General features: G+C 35.7%; 1 protein-coding gene across 5 annotated transcripts in view; it reads left to right on the top strand.

Annotated features, from left to right (window-relative positions):
• TAB2 (TGF-beta activated kinase 1 (MAP3K7) binding protein 2) overlaps positions 1-20,269 on the top strand; it is an 86,663-nt gene extending 66,394 nt beyond the window's left edge. For 4 of the 5 annotated variants that reach the window (XM_027083732.1, XM_027083706.1, XM_027083726.1 and 1 more), the window contains exons 4-7: positions 6,844-7,004; positions 7,220-7,313; positions 8,577-8,657; positions 18,215-20,269. In XM_027083732.1, coding sequence (XP_026939533.1) covers positions 6,844-7,004; positions 7,220-7,313; positions 8,577-8,657; positions 18,215-18,357 — 479 coding nt within the window. In that variant the 3' untranslated portion in view covers positions 18,358-20,269. The remainder of the gene's footprint in view (positions 1-6,843; positions 7,005-7,219; positions 7,314-8,576; positions 8,658-18,214) is intronic. The other variant, XM_027083738.1, reaches the window with a different exon arrangement.
• Positions 20,270-21,340: the final 1,071 nt, after the last annotated feature.

Below are 21,340 nucleotides of genomic sequence, written 5' to 3'. Positions count from 1 at the left end.
ATGTATATTTATACCTTTTTTTATACAAATGAAGCATAGTATTTTAGTCTCCGTCTTTATCAGTGTTTTTGTTTTTATCTCTTTGAGAGTATTCCATGTCAGGCGTTGCAGATCTGCTTCTTTTAAAAATGACTGCATAGGGCTTCCCTAGTGACGCAGTGGTTGAGAGTCCGCCTGCCAATGCAGGGGACTCGGGTTCGTGCCCCGGTCCGGCAAGATCCCACATGCCGCGGAGCGGCTGGGCCCGTGAGCCATGGCCGCTGAGCCTGTGCGTCCAGAGCCTGTCTTCCGCAACGGGAGAGACCACAACAGTGAGGGGCCCACGTACCCCAAAAAAAAAAAAAGACGACAACGACTGCATAGTATTTTGTACCATGATCTCTAATCAGTCCTTTTTTGACAGATCTTAGGGTCTTGTTTTTACAAACTGCTGCAGTAAAAATTTTGTGCATACAAATTTTGCCTACACCCAAGTATGTTGGCAGAAGAGATTCCCAGGAGTGGAAAACTGCTGTGTCAAAGGATATGTGCATTTTTAATCTTGATAGATGTATCATTTAGGCTTGGTTATGCTGCTGTAAGAAACTGTGTCTTTAAACAACAAAGGTTTATTTCTAGTTCACTTGCCAATTAGATTAGCTGGTGGGCCCTTCTACATCATCCTCACTTAGGTACCCAGGTTAAGGGAAGCTCCATCTCTGTGCTTCCGTGATTGTTCAGGCAAGGCAAAGGACATACAGCAAATCAGCTCTGACTCCTTAAGCTTCTGCTCCGACACTTGTTACTCTTTAGAAAAAACAAGTCCACATAGCCACCCCTAATTCAGAGAGAATGGAGAGGCGCCGTTCTACCACATACCTGGAAAGCAGAGAGGCAGAAATATTTGGTGAAGGACACTGATGACCGCCTCAGTGCATGTTGCCAGTTTTAATTTTGAGACTCTCTCTAAAGAGATTCTACCAGTTTATACTCCTATATTTATACATGGGGAACATTTTTAGTAATATTTATAAGAATGTCCTTTTCTTCTTTCTCCCACCCATCACTATGTAGGTGATTGAAAAAAATACATCTTTGTCTGTCTGATAGGTAAAAATATATTGTTTTGGTGTTTTTAAATTTGCATCTTTGAATATGAGTGAGGTTGAGCATCTTTTCATGTATTAATTTTTAAACCATTTGTATTTCTTATTTTGTGAACTTGCTTGTTTTGTGCCTAGTCTGTTTTTTCTAATATGTTGTTACTTTTAACTTGGTCAATAAATTTTTTTGTTGTTTTATAAATTTTTTTATTTTTGTACATTCAAACTTTTTAATCTTTTTTTCCTCTGGCTTCTGTTTATGTTTAGAAAGCCCTTCTCCACTCCAAGATTTTGAGAGAAAAGAACAAAAATCTTGTGTGTATCTCCTCTTTAGCTATAGTGATACTCCTTGAAATCATATTGAACTGGCCTTATTTCTCTTTCATATGGCATCCCTTCAAAAACTTGAAAATAACTACCATATCCCCTTTTAAAGTATAAATCTTTCTAAGCTATAAACATTCCCAATTCCTATTATGGTTCATCCAGTTGTATTTCTTTGAGGCTCTTTAGGTGTCTGTAGGCCCCAGTTTTCTTTTTCTCTAAAACAAAGCTTTTAGACAGTATCTGTATCATAATGCTGTAAGAGTGCATGCAGCATCTTAATTATATGCAAATAAATGACAACAAAGTTGTCTAGCAGGGGTCCCATACTCATCTATTATTAATACTAATATATAAGTAATTTAAATTTCTTAAAAATAATTACAGAGGTTAAGCATTATTTTCATGGTTTTGTTGTAAAATGTGTTGCCCAGATTACAGGCCCAGTTGCAACACTGTTGCAAGATCTGATTTCAAGCTGTCCTTAAAAGTGGCAAAATAGATTAAAACATCAGCATGCTTTATTTTAAAGAGTAATTGCCGTCTCTGAATCTTGTGACTCAATCACCAAATAAGTGATTGTAATTATACAGTGGCATATAAAACATCTAAATATCCCTGCTGTCCGCAGTTACAGTCCAGAGAAATCTTGATTTATTTTAGAAGGTGACATTGTGCCTTTTGGGGTACAATGACTTAGGCCACATGGTACCACACTTGGGCATTTAAAATTGCCCTGACAGACAAAAATTTTAAAGACAGTAGAAATAAGTGTCTTATGTTTCCAGTGATAAAGTTTATCTCCTTCACTCTCTCTCTTTTTTTTTAAATAAGCCTAAAATCTTTGTATCCATAAATGCCTGGTACGTTTTCCAATGGCAAAGGCCTCTTTTTTTTAATATGCCCATCCAATTCTCTTATTTTTTTTTTTTTAACTTCTGGAGAAATTAGATGTCATTTACATTTATAGAATGCCTAAAATTAGTAAAGCTAGCGCTGTCTGAAACTTCAGGTGAGTTTTTCTATTTACAAATAAAGTTGAGTAATTAATTGTCTCCATTGTTTATTGGAAGCTGGCCAAAGTTCGGTAAAGACTACGTTTTCCGAGATTGCTGTGTGAAATATCTAGTATGCCTATAGAAGCGGTTTTAAGAGCCTTAGTATGTATTTTAAGTAACTAATTGTCAGTTATTTTAACAACCACCAGGGGGCGTTGCATGCCTAAATTACCTTTATTCATTAAAATTTAATTTTGACTGAAAGAAGATTTAAAACATACTGAGTATTTTTTCTCTACCTGTTATTCCTCCTCCTTTTTTGTCTATTTAAAAGGACAAGGTGGATAGTTAAGTTTGGAAAACTGAAGAAATCGTTGTATGATTGAAATGTTAAATATAACCCTTATTTCCTTAGTAGAACTGGCATATAAAAGAGCCATCTTTCTGCAGTGTGAGCAACCTAAAAAAGTCTTGCCATATTTTAAAATTATTAAAATTTTGCTAAGTAAAACGTATTAGAAGTACACATTCAAGGAGACTTTAAAATAAATGTCCAATTTTTGTTTTAACAGTATTTCCTAGACATTTCTATTTCATTTTACTATCCATTAAAAGTCAAATTATTGTTGTTATTTTACATTTAATAGGTATTTATCAAGTGCCTACAATGTTCAGGGTTGAAAATAGATACAAGATGATACAAAAATGTTTACCCTCAAGGAGATTGCAGTTTAATTGAGAAATGTACTTTATCATGAAAAATCTAAAATGCTGAATTTTTCCAAGTGAAAAATGAAATGAACTCATCTAACAAAAAAAGATTCCCCTTTAGTGTGAAATGATTTATAAATATGAAGTAATAATATGTAAGCTCTTGATGTAGTTTATTCCCTTTGTTTCCTTCCTTCACACTTCACTCATGGTAGTAATTTACTTAATGCCCTTTGAACTAGTACAAAAAGTAATTTCAGTTCCATTACTATTTAAATAATTTAGGATTCCAGAATAGGGAAAATTAATGTGATTTGGCTGAATAATTAAAATATTATTACAATGCAAATATTACAAATGAAGCTGCAGCATAGTCTTTACCTGTGCCTTATTATGGTTTAACTACTTGTATATAATTGGATATTATTTTAATTTTATCAAGGTATACATATATATATATGTATATATATATGTATATATATACATATATATATATACACACACACACATATATTCTATGTATAACTACTCTATATAGACCACAGTAATGTATCTACGTATAGGTCTTTTTTTTTTTAATCGTCCATTTTTCTACATTCATTGGACCTTCAGTTTGAAGGCTAGCGTCTCCCTTCAGACCAGGAAATCTCCTGATTTCCAGTTTCTTATTGCCTCTTTCCAGAACTTATTTTAATCAGCTATTTAACGTCCTGGACCAATTTTCTATTTATTTCTCATTGTCATATTCTCAGTATATCCCACTTCCTTGTCCTTCTGTTTTGTAGTTGAGATTTCCTTAAATTTTCTGTCAGTCCATGTATGAAATGTTCATTTCAGCAGTAATGTTTTTAATTTCTAAGAGCTAGTTCTCCGATTCCTTTTTCATAGCAGATTGCTGTTTTATGGATGCTCATTGTCTGAACTCTCTTAATGGTGTTCATTAGAAGTTGAGTTCTCTCATCTCCCTATTCAGTTATATTCACTTAGTCTGGGTTTAGTCTATCTCTTTATCTAGGTCTTTCACATGTCAGATGTTACTCAAATGTGTGGTGATCCTTGGCTATTGCTTCATATTTGAGAATGAAGGACTATGAGGGCTAAAAGCCCTGGGTAAGCAAGTGAGACTCGTCACTTGGCAGACTTTGCTTTGTGAGGAATAAGTGAAGAGCCTTCTGCAAGAGAACACTCCACTATCACCACCTAGCATTCTTTGTGTATGGGAACCAGCTTGAGAAATGTGTGTTTGAAGGAGCCTTAAGAATAAGCATACAGCTACCTGCCCTTCCACAGGATGGGGAGAGATCAGCTGTTCCATAGAGACATCCAATTAACCCCCTTTTCTGGCCCACTCCTCACTTCTGCCTTCTGTTGTTACCTTCATTCTCCAAAGTCTGGAGCCTCTTTAGGTTTCTGCAGGCAAGTTAGCTGCCTCTTTGCAGTACAGTACTTGTCTATGAGACTGTAGCTTTCTCCTCCATAAACCTATGCCACTTCATCTACTTTCATTCTCCAGAAACTTGTTGAAATTTCTCGTCCATTTATTGCCTTCTTCCTGTTTTTTATCATTGTTGGATTCTATCAGTTTTATTCCTCTGTCATTTTCATGGGGTTTCAGGAGGCAGAAGATTATGTAAATGCAATGCTCAATCATCTTTAAATGGAAGTCCTCTCTAATATAATTGATTCTTCGTATTTAATTGTTATAACTCCTTACTTTGAGGTTCTCTCCCTGCCCTCGTGGTATGAATTTTGACCACTCAGAGTGTAATATAGGTTGGGTTTCAATTTCTCAGAAAATCTGTTCTTATCCCCTCTCCATATATAATATTAAATAATATAACAAATGTATATCTTATTTTCTAATTCAGCACACATATGAATTATCACATATCATTAGAACCACTAAGTAAATGTGTTTTAGAAGAGTAGACCCCGCTCGCGGCTACTAGAGAAAGCCTGTGCGCAGCAATGAAGACCCAGCGCAGCCAAAAATAAAATAAATAAATAAATGTATTTTTTAAAAGTTGTGGGTTTTTTTTTTTTTGTACATATTTAGGAAAAAACTTTTAGGGAGAAAATCTCCATTACTTTTAAGAAATACTGCTTTTAAGTAATCATTAATTTGAACAAATGTTTAATGCCACTTGAGACATGTTGGTAGGTGGTTAGGGTTTAGAAACGAAGGAAAGTGTATTACGTACTCCTAGTTCTCCTTTGCCTTGCCCTTCATTCCCACTTCATGCCTCTGTCTTTCTCCTCTTATTATCCCACTCAAAAATTAACAGCCCACTCCTCATCTTTTTTAAGAGAATAAAATAAACCCTAATGCAGAATTCTTATATTTTGGAAATAGAGGGATAAAAGTCTGCAATTCAAATAAAATAAACCAAATTAATAAAAGCCTGACAGAACAAGCTTGGGGTAGGTATGGATGTACAGAGACATGGAGAGTTTTCTACCAGGAACATGTGTACCTCCAAAAACACTGCCCTGTGTTCTTAGAATATATATTAAAATGGGGGAGAGGGTAGCAAGAATCAGTCATGGTTTTTAAAACTTGAAACATAATGCCCTAATACTCTTTTCTTCCAATAAGTAAGAAAGAAGAATTACAGAGGAAATACCTGTGGATTATATTAGGTCAAATTTTTGTTGGGAAAAATTATGTATTGTTTAAAGTTAATTTTAAAGTACTTGAGCCTAACTAGCCTCCCGCACCTCACACCCTAATTCTGATTCTAGAATACACTACCAGATTGAATGGCCTGAATGTATATAGCCTTTTCCTTATTTTTTAGATTCATGGAAATTTGAGTTTGATTGATGATGACTGTTTAGCATTAATCTAATCTGTTTAATCGACTTGACTGTTTCATTTTTAGAGGTTATTTATTGTATTTTCCAAAATCTGCCTGTTTTCTCATGGTAGAATCATCCCAAGCTGCCTTTTAATAGAAGTGTATTCAGGTATCTTCACTACCAGTCCAGTGTCCTAAGAAGTGAAGCTCACATTGTCCAGAGATGGCAGGAACATATACCAATTTTTATGGTTTAATAAGGTTTCCCAAGCAATTCATCATTCATGCGACAAGATTGATTGCTTATTTTCTTTCCTTATGAAATCTTAGGAAAATATTTTCACAAAATGTAATTGCAATATAAGAAAATGTGTTTGATTTATCTGAATGGTATTGTTTTTAATTTGCAGTTTGAGGAATTTAATGTTAACATTCATATGAATTGAAATCAGTTTTAGTTGTTGTATACATCAAAATGGATTTAACCTAACTCATGTTCCCTTCTAAAATATCTGTAACATGTCTATATTGGGATACCTTATGTATAGTCCAAACATGTCAGACTTTTTGGAGTAGAGGGGCTTATCCTTTCAAGGGGTCAAATTTGAATTAAATAGTAAGTAGGTTAATTGACTCTACTAGACCTTTTGAGCGGTTATAGGCAAAAATGCTGTCATTGGCCATATTAAAACCTCCCCCCCAAAAAATGAGTGACATTTGTATGCTTAAATGATTAAAATAATTTTCAAGTAAAAAATTTTGAAATTTTAAATGTTTAACTCACAATATTTTGTGTTATTTTGATCTTTGGGATTCTTGGCAGCCTCTCGTTTGTCACAGAAGTAGTCATTTGTTTTGTTTTCCCAAGGCTGTTTCAAGGTTAATCGACTAACCTGGGTGGGTCCTCATATTTACTAATATGTATTGCAGCTCTTTTGGTACATCAGAAGGCCAGAATGGAACGACTTCAAAGAGAACTTGAGATTCAAAAGAAAAAGCTGGATAAACTAAAATCTGAGGTCAATGAAATGGAAAATAATCTAACTCGAAGGCGTCTGAAAAGATCAAATTCCATATCCCAAATACCTTCAGTAAGTCTTTCTTTCTCTAACTGTTGTGACTGCTATGCTTGAACATGAGAATAGGCAATCTGTCATAAGTATAAAAGCTTGATCTTGTTTTCTAGAAATGCTCTTAATTCATACTTCTTTCTCTGTCCTTACCTCCCCCTGCAAAATTTCACTCTTTCTAAGCTAATAACACAAGAGTTCAATGTAGATCCTTCTCACATGGAATTATTTTTCAGCTCGAAGAAATGCAGCAATTGAGAAGTTGTAATAGACAACTCCAGATTGACATTGACTGCTTAACCAAAGAAATTGATCTTTTTCAAGCCAGAGGTAAAGTTCAATGCATACTCAGCTGAAATTCATTTTTCCAACTCTTTTCCCATGGCTAAAACCAGACTTATCAATTGTGATCTTACTGTTTCAGATTTGACTTTGGAGCATATAGTGCTACTTGGATTTTTGTTTTCACTCACTCTCCACTCCCCCCCAAAGTTGTATATTTGGTTGAGGAGTAATTTGATACATTGTATAGCCTTCAAATCCCCTTTAGTCATGTGTTAAGGGAAGACAGTGATTAGTATGTCTGGCTGTATTGTCAAAAGTATTGCTGTGATGTATTATAATAATAATTATAATCTGGTACAATATTTAATAAGATTAAGATGTACGTACCTCATATACCTTTTTCCCTTTCAAGAATTATGCTTTTAAGAACATAATTTAAAAGGCATCGCCACCCTAATGGTACTTTCTTAATTGCTAAAATAGAGAAGAAAATAAAAATACGGCTTATATATTTTTAGGACAATGATAGTTTATTATACTTGAGCTATTCTTGACAAGCAATAACTGCTTATTGTAAAACAAAAACATGTTTACAATTCAGTTCCATAGACAACTAAAAGGAATATTTATAACTTAAACCTAATTCTGAAGTTTAGAAATAATAGAAATATATAGAATGGAAAAGACAGGAAAGGGAAGAAGCCAAAAAATAAGCCCTTAATCATACTTCTTAGTATGTGCCAAAATCCATTAAACTGAAAGATGATTTGTTTTATTTTAGTAAGTAAGCTGTTTATCTTGAAGCATTCATTGAAAATGCCATAATTTAACTTTGGAGAGAAAAAGGAAGTTAGTGCCAGTCTAGAAACTATAATTCTTGAACTTGTTCCTTTTGTTTAAAATCTGAAGCATTTTATTACATTACTACAAGGTTTTTATACTTAACTTGAAGCCAAGCTATTTAGTTGCTTAAGACCATGTTAAAATTGTATTTTAAATTGTTAAATTTTAAGTTATCTTGTCACATAGAACAGGCGTCTAGTTCTAATTCTGTTACTATCTTACTGGCATTAATTTGACTTCTTCCCCAATTTACCACTTAGACCTCTGTTATGGGTACTATATTATACCTATCTCAGCTGTTTTTGAAACCCTGACATGTAATTTGACATTAGAGGTGCAAAAAGTATTTATTTCTTCTATTTATACTGTGATATTTTTTAGAAAAAAAATATTTGGTTTTTTTAACAATTTTTTTAATATTTTTGAGCTATAAGCATTGATATACTTACTTTTTATGTATTTCAGGACCACATTTTAATCCCAGCGCTATTCATAACTTTTATGACAATATTGGATTTGTAGGTCCTGTGCCACCAAAACCCAAAGGTTAGTGTGTCCAGTAAGCGTGAGAACTGTTGCATTTTGAAAAGCAAGGTTTTGGAAAACCTTCCACTCTAGAAGTGCTTCAAACTTCGGCATTCTTGGATGGATTCATTCGGAAGATATTTATTTTCACTTACATGCTGGGAATTGGAGGGGTGCAAAAATGTAATGTACTTAGCTCTTGAAAAGTAATATGCATGTCCTAAGGATTCATCATATACTCCCAAAATAGCAAATCTTGGCCAAAAAAAAAAAGATCACCGGGTGCGGAAACTTGCATTCTTTGAAATTTTAGACAAACGTTAAGGAAGACACCTTAGGAAAGTTTATTTTTCATGAGTATTCTGTCCTATATAGTTTACGCATAGTTCTCTGTAATCAAAATACTCTGAATTTCAGACGAATGGTTTTTTAAAATAATTACCTATTATCATTTTTACATCACTGATATTCACAGACTGTATAGACACCAAACTAAGAAATGTCGGAACATTTGTGTGGGTTTTTTTACTCCAGGCATTAAAAAACATATAAAATGGGAATAAGAAAGAAACAAGTATGTTACTAGTTTTTTAGTTTGTTACAAGAATTTTCATAGTCTCTTTCAGTATCCTGTGCTGTCCACTCGTTTTTGTTCAAGTATAATTTAATTAGGCCTAGCTTTATCTTCATATTTTTTAATTTAAATGTCTTTAAACATTGTTAGCTGGAACGTAATGAACTCTTATTACAAAGGAGCAAAAGTGAGATTAGGGTATTTGGCATAGTACATGGGGAAGCCAGTGTTCAGACATTGGATGCTATTTGGATGTTAATTGAATAAAGGAATAAAGAAAACAGTGGTATAGCCTAGCTTCCTAAAATAAGCAAAGTGGGTATTTTAGCCTCTAAGTGAGTTGCCTTAATACACTCTTTCTTACTGTCTTTCAAAAACTAAAATTTTCATATAAAAAGATCCTGTTTTGTTTCAACATAATCCAGTACTTATGTGTTGAGGTTAGGAGGGAGGTGGAATATAGATGAAATAAGATTTGTCTTGAGAGTTGTAGAAGCAGGATAAGTGCCTGAGGGTTTATTTCACCGTTCTCCCATGATAAAAAGTTCGAAAAGAAAAACTCCAGTACTTAAAAACCTTTGCAGAAAAAATAGAAGCTTGTGTACTGGCTACTTTGGGAGAAATAAAGAATCAGTCATTTTTGCCTTAAAGCTAAAATAGGGAGTTACTAGTTTCACTTATAGAGGTTTACTTAGTTCTTGAAATCAGTTCTACTTCACAATGCAGGGGTGTTTTTTGTTTGTTTTTTTAACATCTTTATTGGAGTATAATTGCTTTACAATGGTGTGTTAGTTTCTGCTGTATAACAAAGTGAATCAGCTATATATATATATACATACATCCCCATATCTCCTCCCTCTTGTGTCTCCCTTCCACCCTCCCTATCCCACCCCTCTAGGTGGTCACAAAGCACAGAGCTGATCTCCCTGTGCTATGCAGCTGCTTCCCACTAGCTATCTATTTTACATTTGGTAGTGTATATATGTCCATGCCACTCTCTCTTTGCCCCAGCTTACCCTTTCCCCTCTCCGTGTCCTCAAGTCCATTCTCTACGTCTGCGCATCTTTATTCCTGTCCTGCCCCTAGGTTCTTCATAACCATTTTTCTTTTTTTTTTAGATTCCATATATATATGTTAGCATACGGTATTTGTTTTTCTCTTTCTGACTTAACTTCGTTCTGTATGACAGTCTCTAGGTCCATCCACCGCACTACAAATAACCCAATTTCGTTTCTTTTTATGGCTGAGTAATATTCCATTGTATATATGTGCCACATCTTTATCCATTCATCTGTCGATGAACACTTAAGTTGCTTCCATGTCCTGGCTATTGTAAATAGAGCTGCAGTGAACATTGTGGTACATGACTCTTTTTGAATTACGGTTTTTTCAGGGTATATGCCCAGTAGTGGGATTGCTGGGTTGGGTTGTATGGTAGTTCTATTTTTAGTTTTTTGAGGAACCTCCATACTGTTCTCCATAGTGGCTGTATCAATTTACATTCCCACCAACAGTGCAAGAGGGTTTCCTTTTCTCCACACCCTCTCCAGCATTTATTGTTTGTAGGTTTTTTGATGATGGCATTCTGACCGGTGTGAGGTGGTACCTCATTGTAGTTTTGATTTGCATTTCTCTAATGATTAGTGATGTTAAGCATCCTTTCATGTGTTTGTTGGCAATCTGTATATCTTCTTTGGAGAAATGTCTATTTAGGTCTTCTGCCCATTTTTGGATTGGGTTGTTTGTTTTTTTGATATTGAGGTGCATGAGCTGCTTGTATATTTTGGAGATTAATCCTTTGTCAGTTGCTTCATTTGCAAATATTTTCTCGCATTCTGAGGGTTGTCTTTTTGTCTTGTTTATGTTTTCCTTTGCTGTGCAAAAGCTTTTAAGTTTCATTAGGTCCCATTTGTTTATTTTTGGTTTTATTTCCATTTCTCTAGGAGGTGGGTCAAAAAGGATCTTGCTGTGGTTTATGTCATGGAGCGTTCTGCCTGTGTTTTCTTCTAAGAGTTTTATAGTGTCTGGCCTTACATTTAGGTCTTAAATCCATTTTGAGTTTATTTTTGTGTACGGTGTTAGGGAGTGTTCTAATTTCATTCTTTTACATGTACCTGTCCAGTTTTCCCAGCACCACTTACTGAAGAGGCTGTCTTTTCTCCATTGTATATCCTTGCCTCCTTTATCAAAGATAAGGTGACCATAGGTGCGTGGGTTTATCTCTGGGCTTTCTATCCTGTTCCATTGATCTGTATTTCTCTTTTTGTGCCAGTACCATACTTTGTTGTTTACTGTCACTTTGTAGTATAGTCTGAAGTCAGGGAGCCTGATTCCTCCAGCTCCTTTTTTCTTTCTCAAGATTGCTTTGGCTATTCGGGGTCTTTTTTGTTTTCATACAAATTGTGAAATTTTTGGTTCTAGTTCTGTGAAAAATGCCATATGTAGTTTGATAGGGATTGCACTGAATCTGTAGACTGCTTTGGGTAGTATAGTCATTTTCACAGTGTTGATTCTTCCAGTCCATGGTATAACTCTCCATCTGTTTGTATCATCTTTAGTTTCTTTCTTCAGTGTCTTAGATTTCTGCATACAGGTCTTTTGTCTCCTTAGGTAGGTTTATTCCTAGGTATTTTATTCTTTTTGTTGCAGTGGTAAATGGGAGGGTTTCCTTAATTTCTCTTTCAGATTTTTCATCATTAGTGTACAGAAATGCAAGAGATTTCTGTGCGTTAATTTTGTATCCTGCTACTCTACCAAATTCATTGATTAGCTCTACTATTTTTCTGGTAGCATCTTTAGGATTCTCTATGCGTAGTATCATGTCATCTTCAAACAATGACAATTTTACTTCTTCTTTTCCGATTTGGATTCCTTTTATTTCTTTTTCTTCTCTGATTGCTGTGGCTAAAACTTCCAAAACTATGTTGAATAATAGTGGTGAGAGTGGGCAACCTTGTCTTGTTCCTGATCTTAGTGGAAATGGTTTCAGTTTTTCACCATTGAGAACGATGTTGGCTGTGGGTTTGTCATATATGGCCTTTATTATGTTGAGGTGAGTTCCCTCTCTCCCTACTTTCTGCAGGGTTTTTTTCATAAATGGGTGTTGAATTTTGTCAGAAGCATTTTCTGCATCTATTGAGATGATCATATGGTTTTTCTCCTTTAATTTGTTAATATCGTTTATCACATTGATTGATTTGTGTATATTGAAGAATCCTTGCATTCCTGGGATTAACCCCACTTGATCGTGGTGTATGATCCTTTTAATGTGCTGTTGGATTCTGTTTGCCAGTATTTTGTTGAGGATTTTTGCATCTATGCCCATCAGTTATACTGGCCTGTAGTTTTCATATTTTTGTGGCATCTTTGTCTGGTTTTGGTAGCAGGGTGATGGTGGCCTCGTGGAATGAGTTTGGGAGTGTTCCTCCCTCTGCTATATTTTGGAAGTGTTTGAGAAGGATAGGTGTTAACTCTTCTCTAAATGTTTGATAGAATTCGCCTGTGAAGCCATCTGGTCCTGGGCTTTTGTTGGAAGATTTTTAATCATAGTCTCAATTTCAGTGCCTGTGATTGGTCTGTTTATATTTTCTGTTTCTTCCTGGTTCAGTCTTGGAAGGTTTTGCTTTCCTAAGAATTTGTCCATTTCTTCCAGGTTGTCCATTTTATTGGCGTATAGCTGCTTGTAGTAATCTCTCATGCTCATTTGTGTTTCTGCATTGTCAGTTATTACTTCTCCTTTTTCATTTCTAATTCTGTTGATTTGAGTCTTCTCCCTTTTTTTCTTGATGAGTCTGGCTAATGGTTTATCAATTTTGTTTATCTTCTTAAAGAACCAGCTTTTAGTTTTATTGATCTTTGCTATCGTTTCCTTCATTTCTTTTTCATTTATTTCTGATCTGATCTTTATTTCTTTCCTTCTACTAACTTTGGGGGTTTTTTGTTCTTTCTCTAATTGCTTTAGGTGTAAGTTTAGGTTCTTTATTTGAGATGTTTCTTGTTTCTTGAAGTAGCATTGCATTGCGATAAACTTCCCTCTTAGAACTGCTTTTGCTGCATCCCATAGGTTTTGGGTCATCATGTTTTCATTGTCATTTGTTCCTAGGTATTTTTTGGTTTCTTCTTTGATTTCTTCAGTGATCTCTTGGTTATTTAGTAGTGTATTGTTTAGCCTCCATGTGTTTGTATTTTTTACAGATTTTTTCCTGTAATTGATATCTAGTCTCATAGTGTTGAGGTCGGAAAAGATATTTGATACGATTTCAGTTTTCTTAAATTCACCAAGGCTTGATTTGTGACCCAAGATATGATCTATCCTGGAGAATATTCCATGAGCACTTGAGAAGAAAGTGTAATCTGCTGTTTTTGGATGGAATGTCCTATAAATATCAATTAAGTCCATCTTGTTTAATGTATCATTTAAAGCTTGTGTTTCCTTGTTTATTTTCATTTTGGATGATCTGTCCATCGGTGAAAGTGAGGTGTTAAAGTCCCCGACTATGATTGTGTTACTGTCGATTTCCTATTTTGTGGCTGTTAGCATTTGCCTTATGTATTAAGGTGCTCCTATGTTGGGTGCATGAATATTTACAATTGTTATATCTTCTTCTTGGATTGATCCCTTGATCATTATGTAGTCTCCATTTTTGTCTTTTGTAATAGTCTTTATTTTAAAGTCTATTTTGTCTGATATGAGAATTGCTACTCCAGCTTTCTTTTGATTTCCATTTGCATGGAATATCTTTTTCCATCCCCTAATTTTCAGTCTGTATGTGTCCTTAGATCTGAAATGGGTCTCTTGTAGACAGCATATATATGGGTCTTGTTTTTGTATCCATTCAGCCAGTCTGTGTCTTTTGGTTGGAGCATTTAATCCATTTACATTTAAGGTAGTTAGCGATATGTATGTTCCTATTACCATTTTCTTAATTCTTCTGGCTTTGTTATTGTAAGTCTTTTCCTTCTCTTGTGTTTCCTGCCTAGAGAAGTTCCTTTAGCATTTGTTGTAGAGCTGGTTTGGTGGTGCTGAATTCTGTTAGCTTTTGCTTATCTCTAAAGGTTTTAATTTCTCTGTGGAATCTGGGTGAGATCCTTGCTGGGTAGAGTAATCTTGGTTGTAGGTTTTCCCCTTTCATCGGTTTAAATATGTCCTGCCAGTCCCTTCTGGCTTGCAGAGTTTCTGCTGAAAGAGCAGCTGTTATCCTTATGGGGATTCCCTTGTATGTTAATTGTTACTTTTCACTGCTGCTTTTAGTATTTTTTCTTTGTTTTTAATTTTGATAGTTTGATTAATATGTGTCTTGGCGTGTTTTTCCTTGGATTATCCTGTATGGGACTGTCTGTGCTTCCTGGACTTGATTGACTATTTCCTTACCCATATTAGGGGAGTTTTCAACTATAATCTCTTCAGATATTTTCTCACTCCCTTTCTTTTTTCTCTTCTGCTTCTGGGACCCCTATAATTCGAATGTTGGTGTGTTCAGTGTTGTCTCAGAGGTCTCTAAGACTTTCCTCAATTCTTTTCATTCTTTTTTCTTTATTCTGCTCTGTGGTAGTTATTTCCAGTATTTTATCTTCCAGGTCACTTATCCGTTCTTCTGCCTCAGTTATTCTGCTATTGATTCCTTCTAGAGAATTTTAAATTTCATTTATTGTGTTATATGTCATTGTTTGTTTCCTCTTTAGTTCTTCCAAGTCCTTGTTAAACGTTTCTTGTATTTTCTCCATTCTATTTCCAAGATTTGGGATCATCTTTACTATCATTACTGTGAATTCTTTTTCAGGTAGACTGCCTATTTCCTCTTCATTTGTTTGGTCTGGTGTGTTTTTATCTTGCTCCTTCATCTGCTGTGTGTTTCTCTGTCTTATCTTGCTTAATTTACTGTGTTTGGAGTCTCCTTTTCACAGGCTGCAGGTTAGTAATTCCCACGTTTTTGGTGTCTGACCCCAGTGGCTAAGGTTGGTTCAGTGGGTTGTGCAGGCTTCCTGGTGGAGGGGACTAGTGCCTGTGTTCTGGTGGATGAGGCTGGATCTTGCCTTTCTGGTGGGCGGGACCACGTCCAGTTGTGTGTTTTGGGGTGTCTGTGACCTTATTATGATTTTAGGCAGCCTGTCTGCTAATGGGTGGGGTTGTGTTCCTGTCTTGCTAGTTGTTTGGCATAGGGTGCCCAGCACTGTAGTTTGCTGGGTGAAGCACTGAGTGGAGCTGAGTCTTAGTGTTGAGATGGAGGTCTCTGGGAGAGCTTTCGCTGTTTGATATTACGTGGGGCTGGGAGGCCTCTAGTGGTCCAGTGTCCTGAACTCGGCTCTCCCACCTCAGAGGCTCAGGCCTGACATTCGGCCAGAGCACCAAGACCCTGTCAGCACCCGATCTCTCTTCGGAAGACAGGGCTGGGCCTTGAGAGAAACAGAAGATGTGGAAGTGTGTGGGTGGTCTCTGCAGTCAGAAGTCCTGAGTTCCAGTGCTGACTTTCCTGCTAACGGGTCTTTAGCCTCTGTTTCTTTATCTGCTAGTGTTGGAGGGTCTCCTGCAGAGTCAGCGGTGGCTGTGGCTCACTATGGGGACGAGGACACTGGCAGCAGAAGTACTGGGAAGTTCTCCTTGACGTGAGCCCTCCCAGAGTCTGCCATTAGCTCCACCAAAGAGCCCCATCCCATGACTCTTTTTGAATTATGATTTTCTCAGGGTATATGCCCAGTAGTGGGATTGCTGGGTCGTATGGTAGTTCTATTTTTAGGTTTTTAAGGAACCGCCATACTGTTCTCTGTAGTGGCTATATCAGTTTACATTTCCACCAACAGACAATGCAGGGTTTTTTATGGGTTTTTGTTTGTTTGTTTGTTTGTTTGCTTTTGCGGTATGCGGACCTCTCACTGTTGTGGCCTCTCCCGTTGCGGAGCACAGGCTCCGGACGCGCAGGCTCAGCGGCCATGGCTCATGGGCCCAGCCGCTCCGCAGCATGTGGGATCTTCCGGGACCTGGGCACGAACCCGTGTCCCCTGCCTCGGCAGGCAGACTCTCAACCACTGTGCCACCAGGAGAGCCCAACGCAGGGTTTTTTAACAGCTAAAATGAAGTGTGGCAATCACAAGTCATCCTGTGCCACCTAATTTCCTCTTTTTTCAATTCTGGTGGTTACTTAGTTTCCAAATACCACTCATAAATAAGAGTCATAATTCTAAGTACCAAAAGAGATCGTGCAGATGTAAGAAAACCATTGGAGATTTTTCCATTTAAAAAAAAAATTAGGTCCTCTATTGATACCTTAGATATTACTTAAATAATGAAGAAGATTCTGGCACTTAATAATAGATTGAAGTGTTAATATAGATTGAATAGCCTTCCTAAAAAACCTTTGTAGTTAAACGAAAAGGAAAGACAAGGTTTTACTGAAAATGTGCCAGGTAGGAATGTTTTCTAACCTTGGTGAGACCAAAATTCTAGTAAGTAGACTGGATTATCCCCAGATAAAAACAGTTATGCTATAAAATGTTTCCCAGGTATGGAGTGTGAAATAATTGTAGATGGTAAAAAGTCAAACTTTTTTTTAACTGTATTTATTTTAATGTGTCTTAGAGGATACTAATTAGTACTGTCAGACCCTTGATTTTTCAAATATTTTTACTTAGGTAAACCTTAAATAGATATTTGTTTTAAAGTTATTCAATTTAAAGAAAATTACTGTATAAATAGCACATCCATGCTGCCCATGCATGTGCCAGAAATTGTGGTGATGCCTAAAAAATTCTGACCAATGCTTAAAGTGGGAATTTTGCAATAAAGTGTTTAACGCCAAACAGTAAAGTGCTGCTAAAGGGGTACAAAGTACCAAACATAGCTTAATGATTTTAAATTTGTTATAGAAACTTGATATTTTCATCTACTATATACAATAGTTTGTCTTTGAAAATAGCAGAAAAGGTATCATTTAGTTATCAACTCCATGGAGCAGGTAGAATTTTCAAATTAATGTACATTATCTTAACATAGTTTGGAAACTACAAATTATAAACCTTGACTGGAGAGATCCAACAATGCATGCTCCTTTTACTTAAAACGTCTCCACAATAATTTGTAGGGATACTATTCTGAAATTATAATGGTACCTCCCTCCCCCAAAAAAGTAGTTTCATAAACGTAATTTCATCTTAGATACAACCATGGAGGAATATAATTATTCCTTATATTTAAGTTACCTCTGTACTTTCAAACATTCTAGAACATTGGCCTCATAAAGCTGCAGTGACTTTATTTTATAGGTAAGAAAGATTAGATGTAGAGGATACATGATTTATTATCTAAGATCACAGAGCAAAGAAATTAGGAGTTAGTGGCAGAGCCAGGAGTAGAACTCCATTCTCACAACTCTTAATCTTTAATCTAATAGTCTTTCTCGTGTTCCATAATAAATATGATTTTAAAATAAAGTGAGAAATAAAGTCTGGTAAAATTTTATACTGATTTACTCCTCCAAGGTCTATTGTCGATATTTAGTTAAATAAATAAGATTTTAGAAATTAGTTCATCTTTATATTTTATTTGTGTTGTTCAGATAGAGAACATTTAACAAAAACTTCCATTCCTGGTAGAAAACAAAAATATAAATACTACTTCAGTGAGAAATGAAACTCAAACTTTAATCAGACATAAATGCACTAGCAGTATTACATTGTGGTTGGACACCTTTTCACCATATTAGTTGACATTATGGTAATCTTGGCTATTAGTTACCATATGAATTGACTTCCCTTTTCTCCTGCTATAAATTGGGGGAAATGATGCTCTTTTCCCCTTTGAGGAGATATTGAGGTGGTTATGTCACGTACATGTTGCTGTTCCCCAGTGGAGAGGTGCCAGCCTGACAGAGACAGGTTGTAAGGATCAAGCGTGTGTGTCAGTTTCAGCTAGCTGCTTCACTTGTTTAACAAGCTGTTTCATGCTGTGCAGTACAAATAGTGTTTAAAGTTGCCAGTAATTTATGACTTTGCGATTTTTGCTTCCTTACAGATCAAAGGTCCACCATCAAAACACCAAAGACTCAAGACACAGAAGATGATGAGGGGGCTCAGTGGAATTGTACTGCCTGTACTTTTTTGAACCATCCAGCCTTAATCCGTTGTGAACAGTGTGAGATGCCAAGGCATTTCTGAGCCAAGAGGCCCTATATCTTCCCTAAAACCACATCTGAAGTTCAAGAAACTAGTCTGTCATCAGGGGAAAAGTTTCACTGCTACATAGGATTTTGTCAAATTGAAGGTGTGACAAGATGGTGTTGTGCTAATGTTAAATGTCAGCCCACAGAGCTAATAATACCTCAGTCTAATGTCATGGGCAGTTGAAATTCATCACATGAAGGTAATCTGCTGAAAGACTTGGTTGCCCACTGCCTAACCATGTACAGTGTTACCAGTAGCCCATTAAGGATAATTCTCAATATATTAATACCTAGGTGTTCCCAGTACCTTTTCCCCTCATGTCACTACTGAATTTTGACAGGAGGAAGGAACAGAACAATGGCTTTTTTTTTTTTTTTAAAGCTTTCGGTGAAACACTACAAACATGAAGAAAAGGAACAAGGTTTAACTATTTAAAAACTGTTTGCTGCCATATAGTGCCAATGGATAGGGGAAGAACTTCACAAATCTGTGGTACTCTTGGCTTTGTCTTTGTCTTACCTGAAAACGTCTCCACTCTGTGAAGCCAGCATCTAGGGTCTAAAGATGAAAAGAAAAGCAGCATGCATTGTCTGTACAAACATGGAGTGAGATATCCCAAAGCCTTTCCTACTGTACAGATCTCTCGAGTCTGCTTTAAGTGATTTCTTTTCTTCCTTATTATTTTCTTGTATTTCTATATGTATAGTGTAATAGTCTTTTGTTAACTAATTTTCTTTTTTCCTTTTAGTGATTAAGCACGATCATGTCCCTTTTTAAGCCTTACCTGAGAGAAGCAATGCCTTAAAATAAAAAAAGCATTAATGAAATGAAACTATGCACAAAATAACTTTCCTCTACTTATTCTGTACTTTGCCCTCATGAGTGCCGATGTTCTGTGAAGACATACAGATGCTGCACAGTGAATTGCAGAAAATATTACAAGACTTATGTCTATAGGTCACACTATATACTGACTTTAGCAGTGGGTAACACAACACAGTGTTTTATCTTCCACAGGGAAGCTTAAAACAAAAGATATTTTTAACCCACTGACAGCAACAAGGTTAAGCTTGCTTTATCTGCCTCGTGTCCCACAGAACTCTCACAAGAGATTACTATTGGGAAAGTACAGTTTCAAAACCAGCAACAGCAGCAGTACCTACAGCCCTTTTTTTGGAGAGAAGTTTAAATGCTTTACTGTTGGGGCAATCCGTTTCTAAACCTGACTTGGTGGCAGTATCATGTATATTTATAAAACAAGGCTAGTCATATTTAGGACAACTGAAGAAGAGCTGGAAAAAAGAAAAACAAGCAAACTTGAACACTGAAGCAACCTCAAACATCTCTTTATTTTGATGATATATTTTTATAAGGAAAATAAATATTCAGATGATCAGGAGTGTATATAACTAAATGAAATCAAGAAAAAGAAATAACAGTATGCATTTTAAAAAACAATTATGGAATTATATATCAGTGCTTAGAATGGGGCTAAGGGAAGTGCTGAAATGTAGCAAAAGATAGGAGGTAATGTAGACTGTCACCCACTGTAAATGTTTGCAAATGAATATTTTTAAATAAACAGGATTATTACAGGTGATTCTATATGAATGTCAAAGCCTTAACTTCCAGGCTTTGCATCTTGTATATGGGAAGAACTATGACAATCCTAGTTAATTAGACAAACTCAAAGCCCTTACATTTGATGCGTTTTGTTTTAAAAATAGGCCTTGTTTTTCAGCTTCATCTGCAGTTCTATGTGAAGATTGATAAATCAGTTTTTACTTGTTTTATTAATAAAACGTAATTTGGATATCTTGAGTTGATGGTTTTGTGATTTAGCTGGGTAAAAACTATCTTTGTAACAGATAAGTTATTTATAAAAATTAAAACACTTCTATTCTAACGTGGATTTTGTGACTTGTTTTTAAAGTCTGTGGGACAGGAGATAATTTATGCCCCAGAAGAACCTTTGATAGTTAATATAAACCAGAGAAAGCTCACTCTCTAGAGTCTTCTCATGACATCACGGCATTCCACTGCATTGCTTGGATTACTTGTATCAATTTCCGCAGGCTTCTTTTTAACTAATGAGTGAAAGCAATCATGTTTAAGCTAAGGCAGAAAAATGAATATTGCTTTTCTCGGAGTTTATTATAGCTTTTTCTTTTGTTTCTTTTGGGATTTTTAAATGCGATTTCTTGGGCCATTTAGCCTGAGTAGTCATTTAGTTAATATTTGCTCTCTCGTATTATGTGTAAGTGCTGAGGATGGTGGTGCTTCCCCTGAAGAGAACCTTTACATTGAGTTTTCAAAAAATTATGACTCAGTTTTTCTGATCTTGAAAAGAGCAGAGTGGCCCTTGCTGACCTTGTTATGACATAACTTACAGAAAGCTCTGCCTTGCCCTGACTGGTCTTTTAAAACCTAGTAGGACATAAATATTCTTTGCCAGGGAATGTGAGGTCTGGATATGTTGGTGGTCTGGAGACTACCTTCAGGAATTATTGCACTAAAATAGAATTGCAGGCACTAAGAGCCTCAGATGGAAAGATGGACTTCGTTTCTCATTGCTGATCATCCTTGGGTGCTGACATGCTTTATATTGAAAGGGGAGGTGGGCAGTTAGCGGTTCATGTAAACTGGACTTCTCAGGAAAACTTTTATTTTTAACAAAATGTTGGCCAGTATCTACTATATAACTAGTATGTTATACAAAGATGCATGTTGTATTGAGAATTTTTGTGGAAAAAATATAAAAATTTATTTTTCTTTTAAAATTTCCATTTTTTTTAAATGACAAGCAGGGCCAAACTACAGTGTAATATTAATTGACTTTATATTGGAGAATTGAAATTGTACATAAACTCATATCTATGATAGCTCAAAACTATATTAGCTATTTAACTTATATTTTAATCAAAGCATGTATAAATAGCAAGGTTAACTGACATTTCATCAGTTTCCTCTATCCCGG

Source organism: Aethalodelphis obliquidens, unplaced genomic scaffold (genome assembly GCF_003676395.1).
Source record: "Aethalodelphis obliquidens isolate GAN/ISIS:26980383/991018 unplaced genomic scaffold, ASM367639v1 scaffold3, whole genome shotgun sequence".
Lineage (NCBI taxonomy): Eukaryota > Metazoa > Chordata > Mammalia > Artiodactyla > Delphinidae > Aethalodelphis > Aethalodelphis obliquidens.
This window is presented reverse-complemented; position numbering and strand designations above follow the sequence as displayed.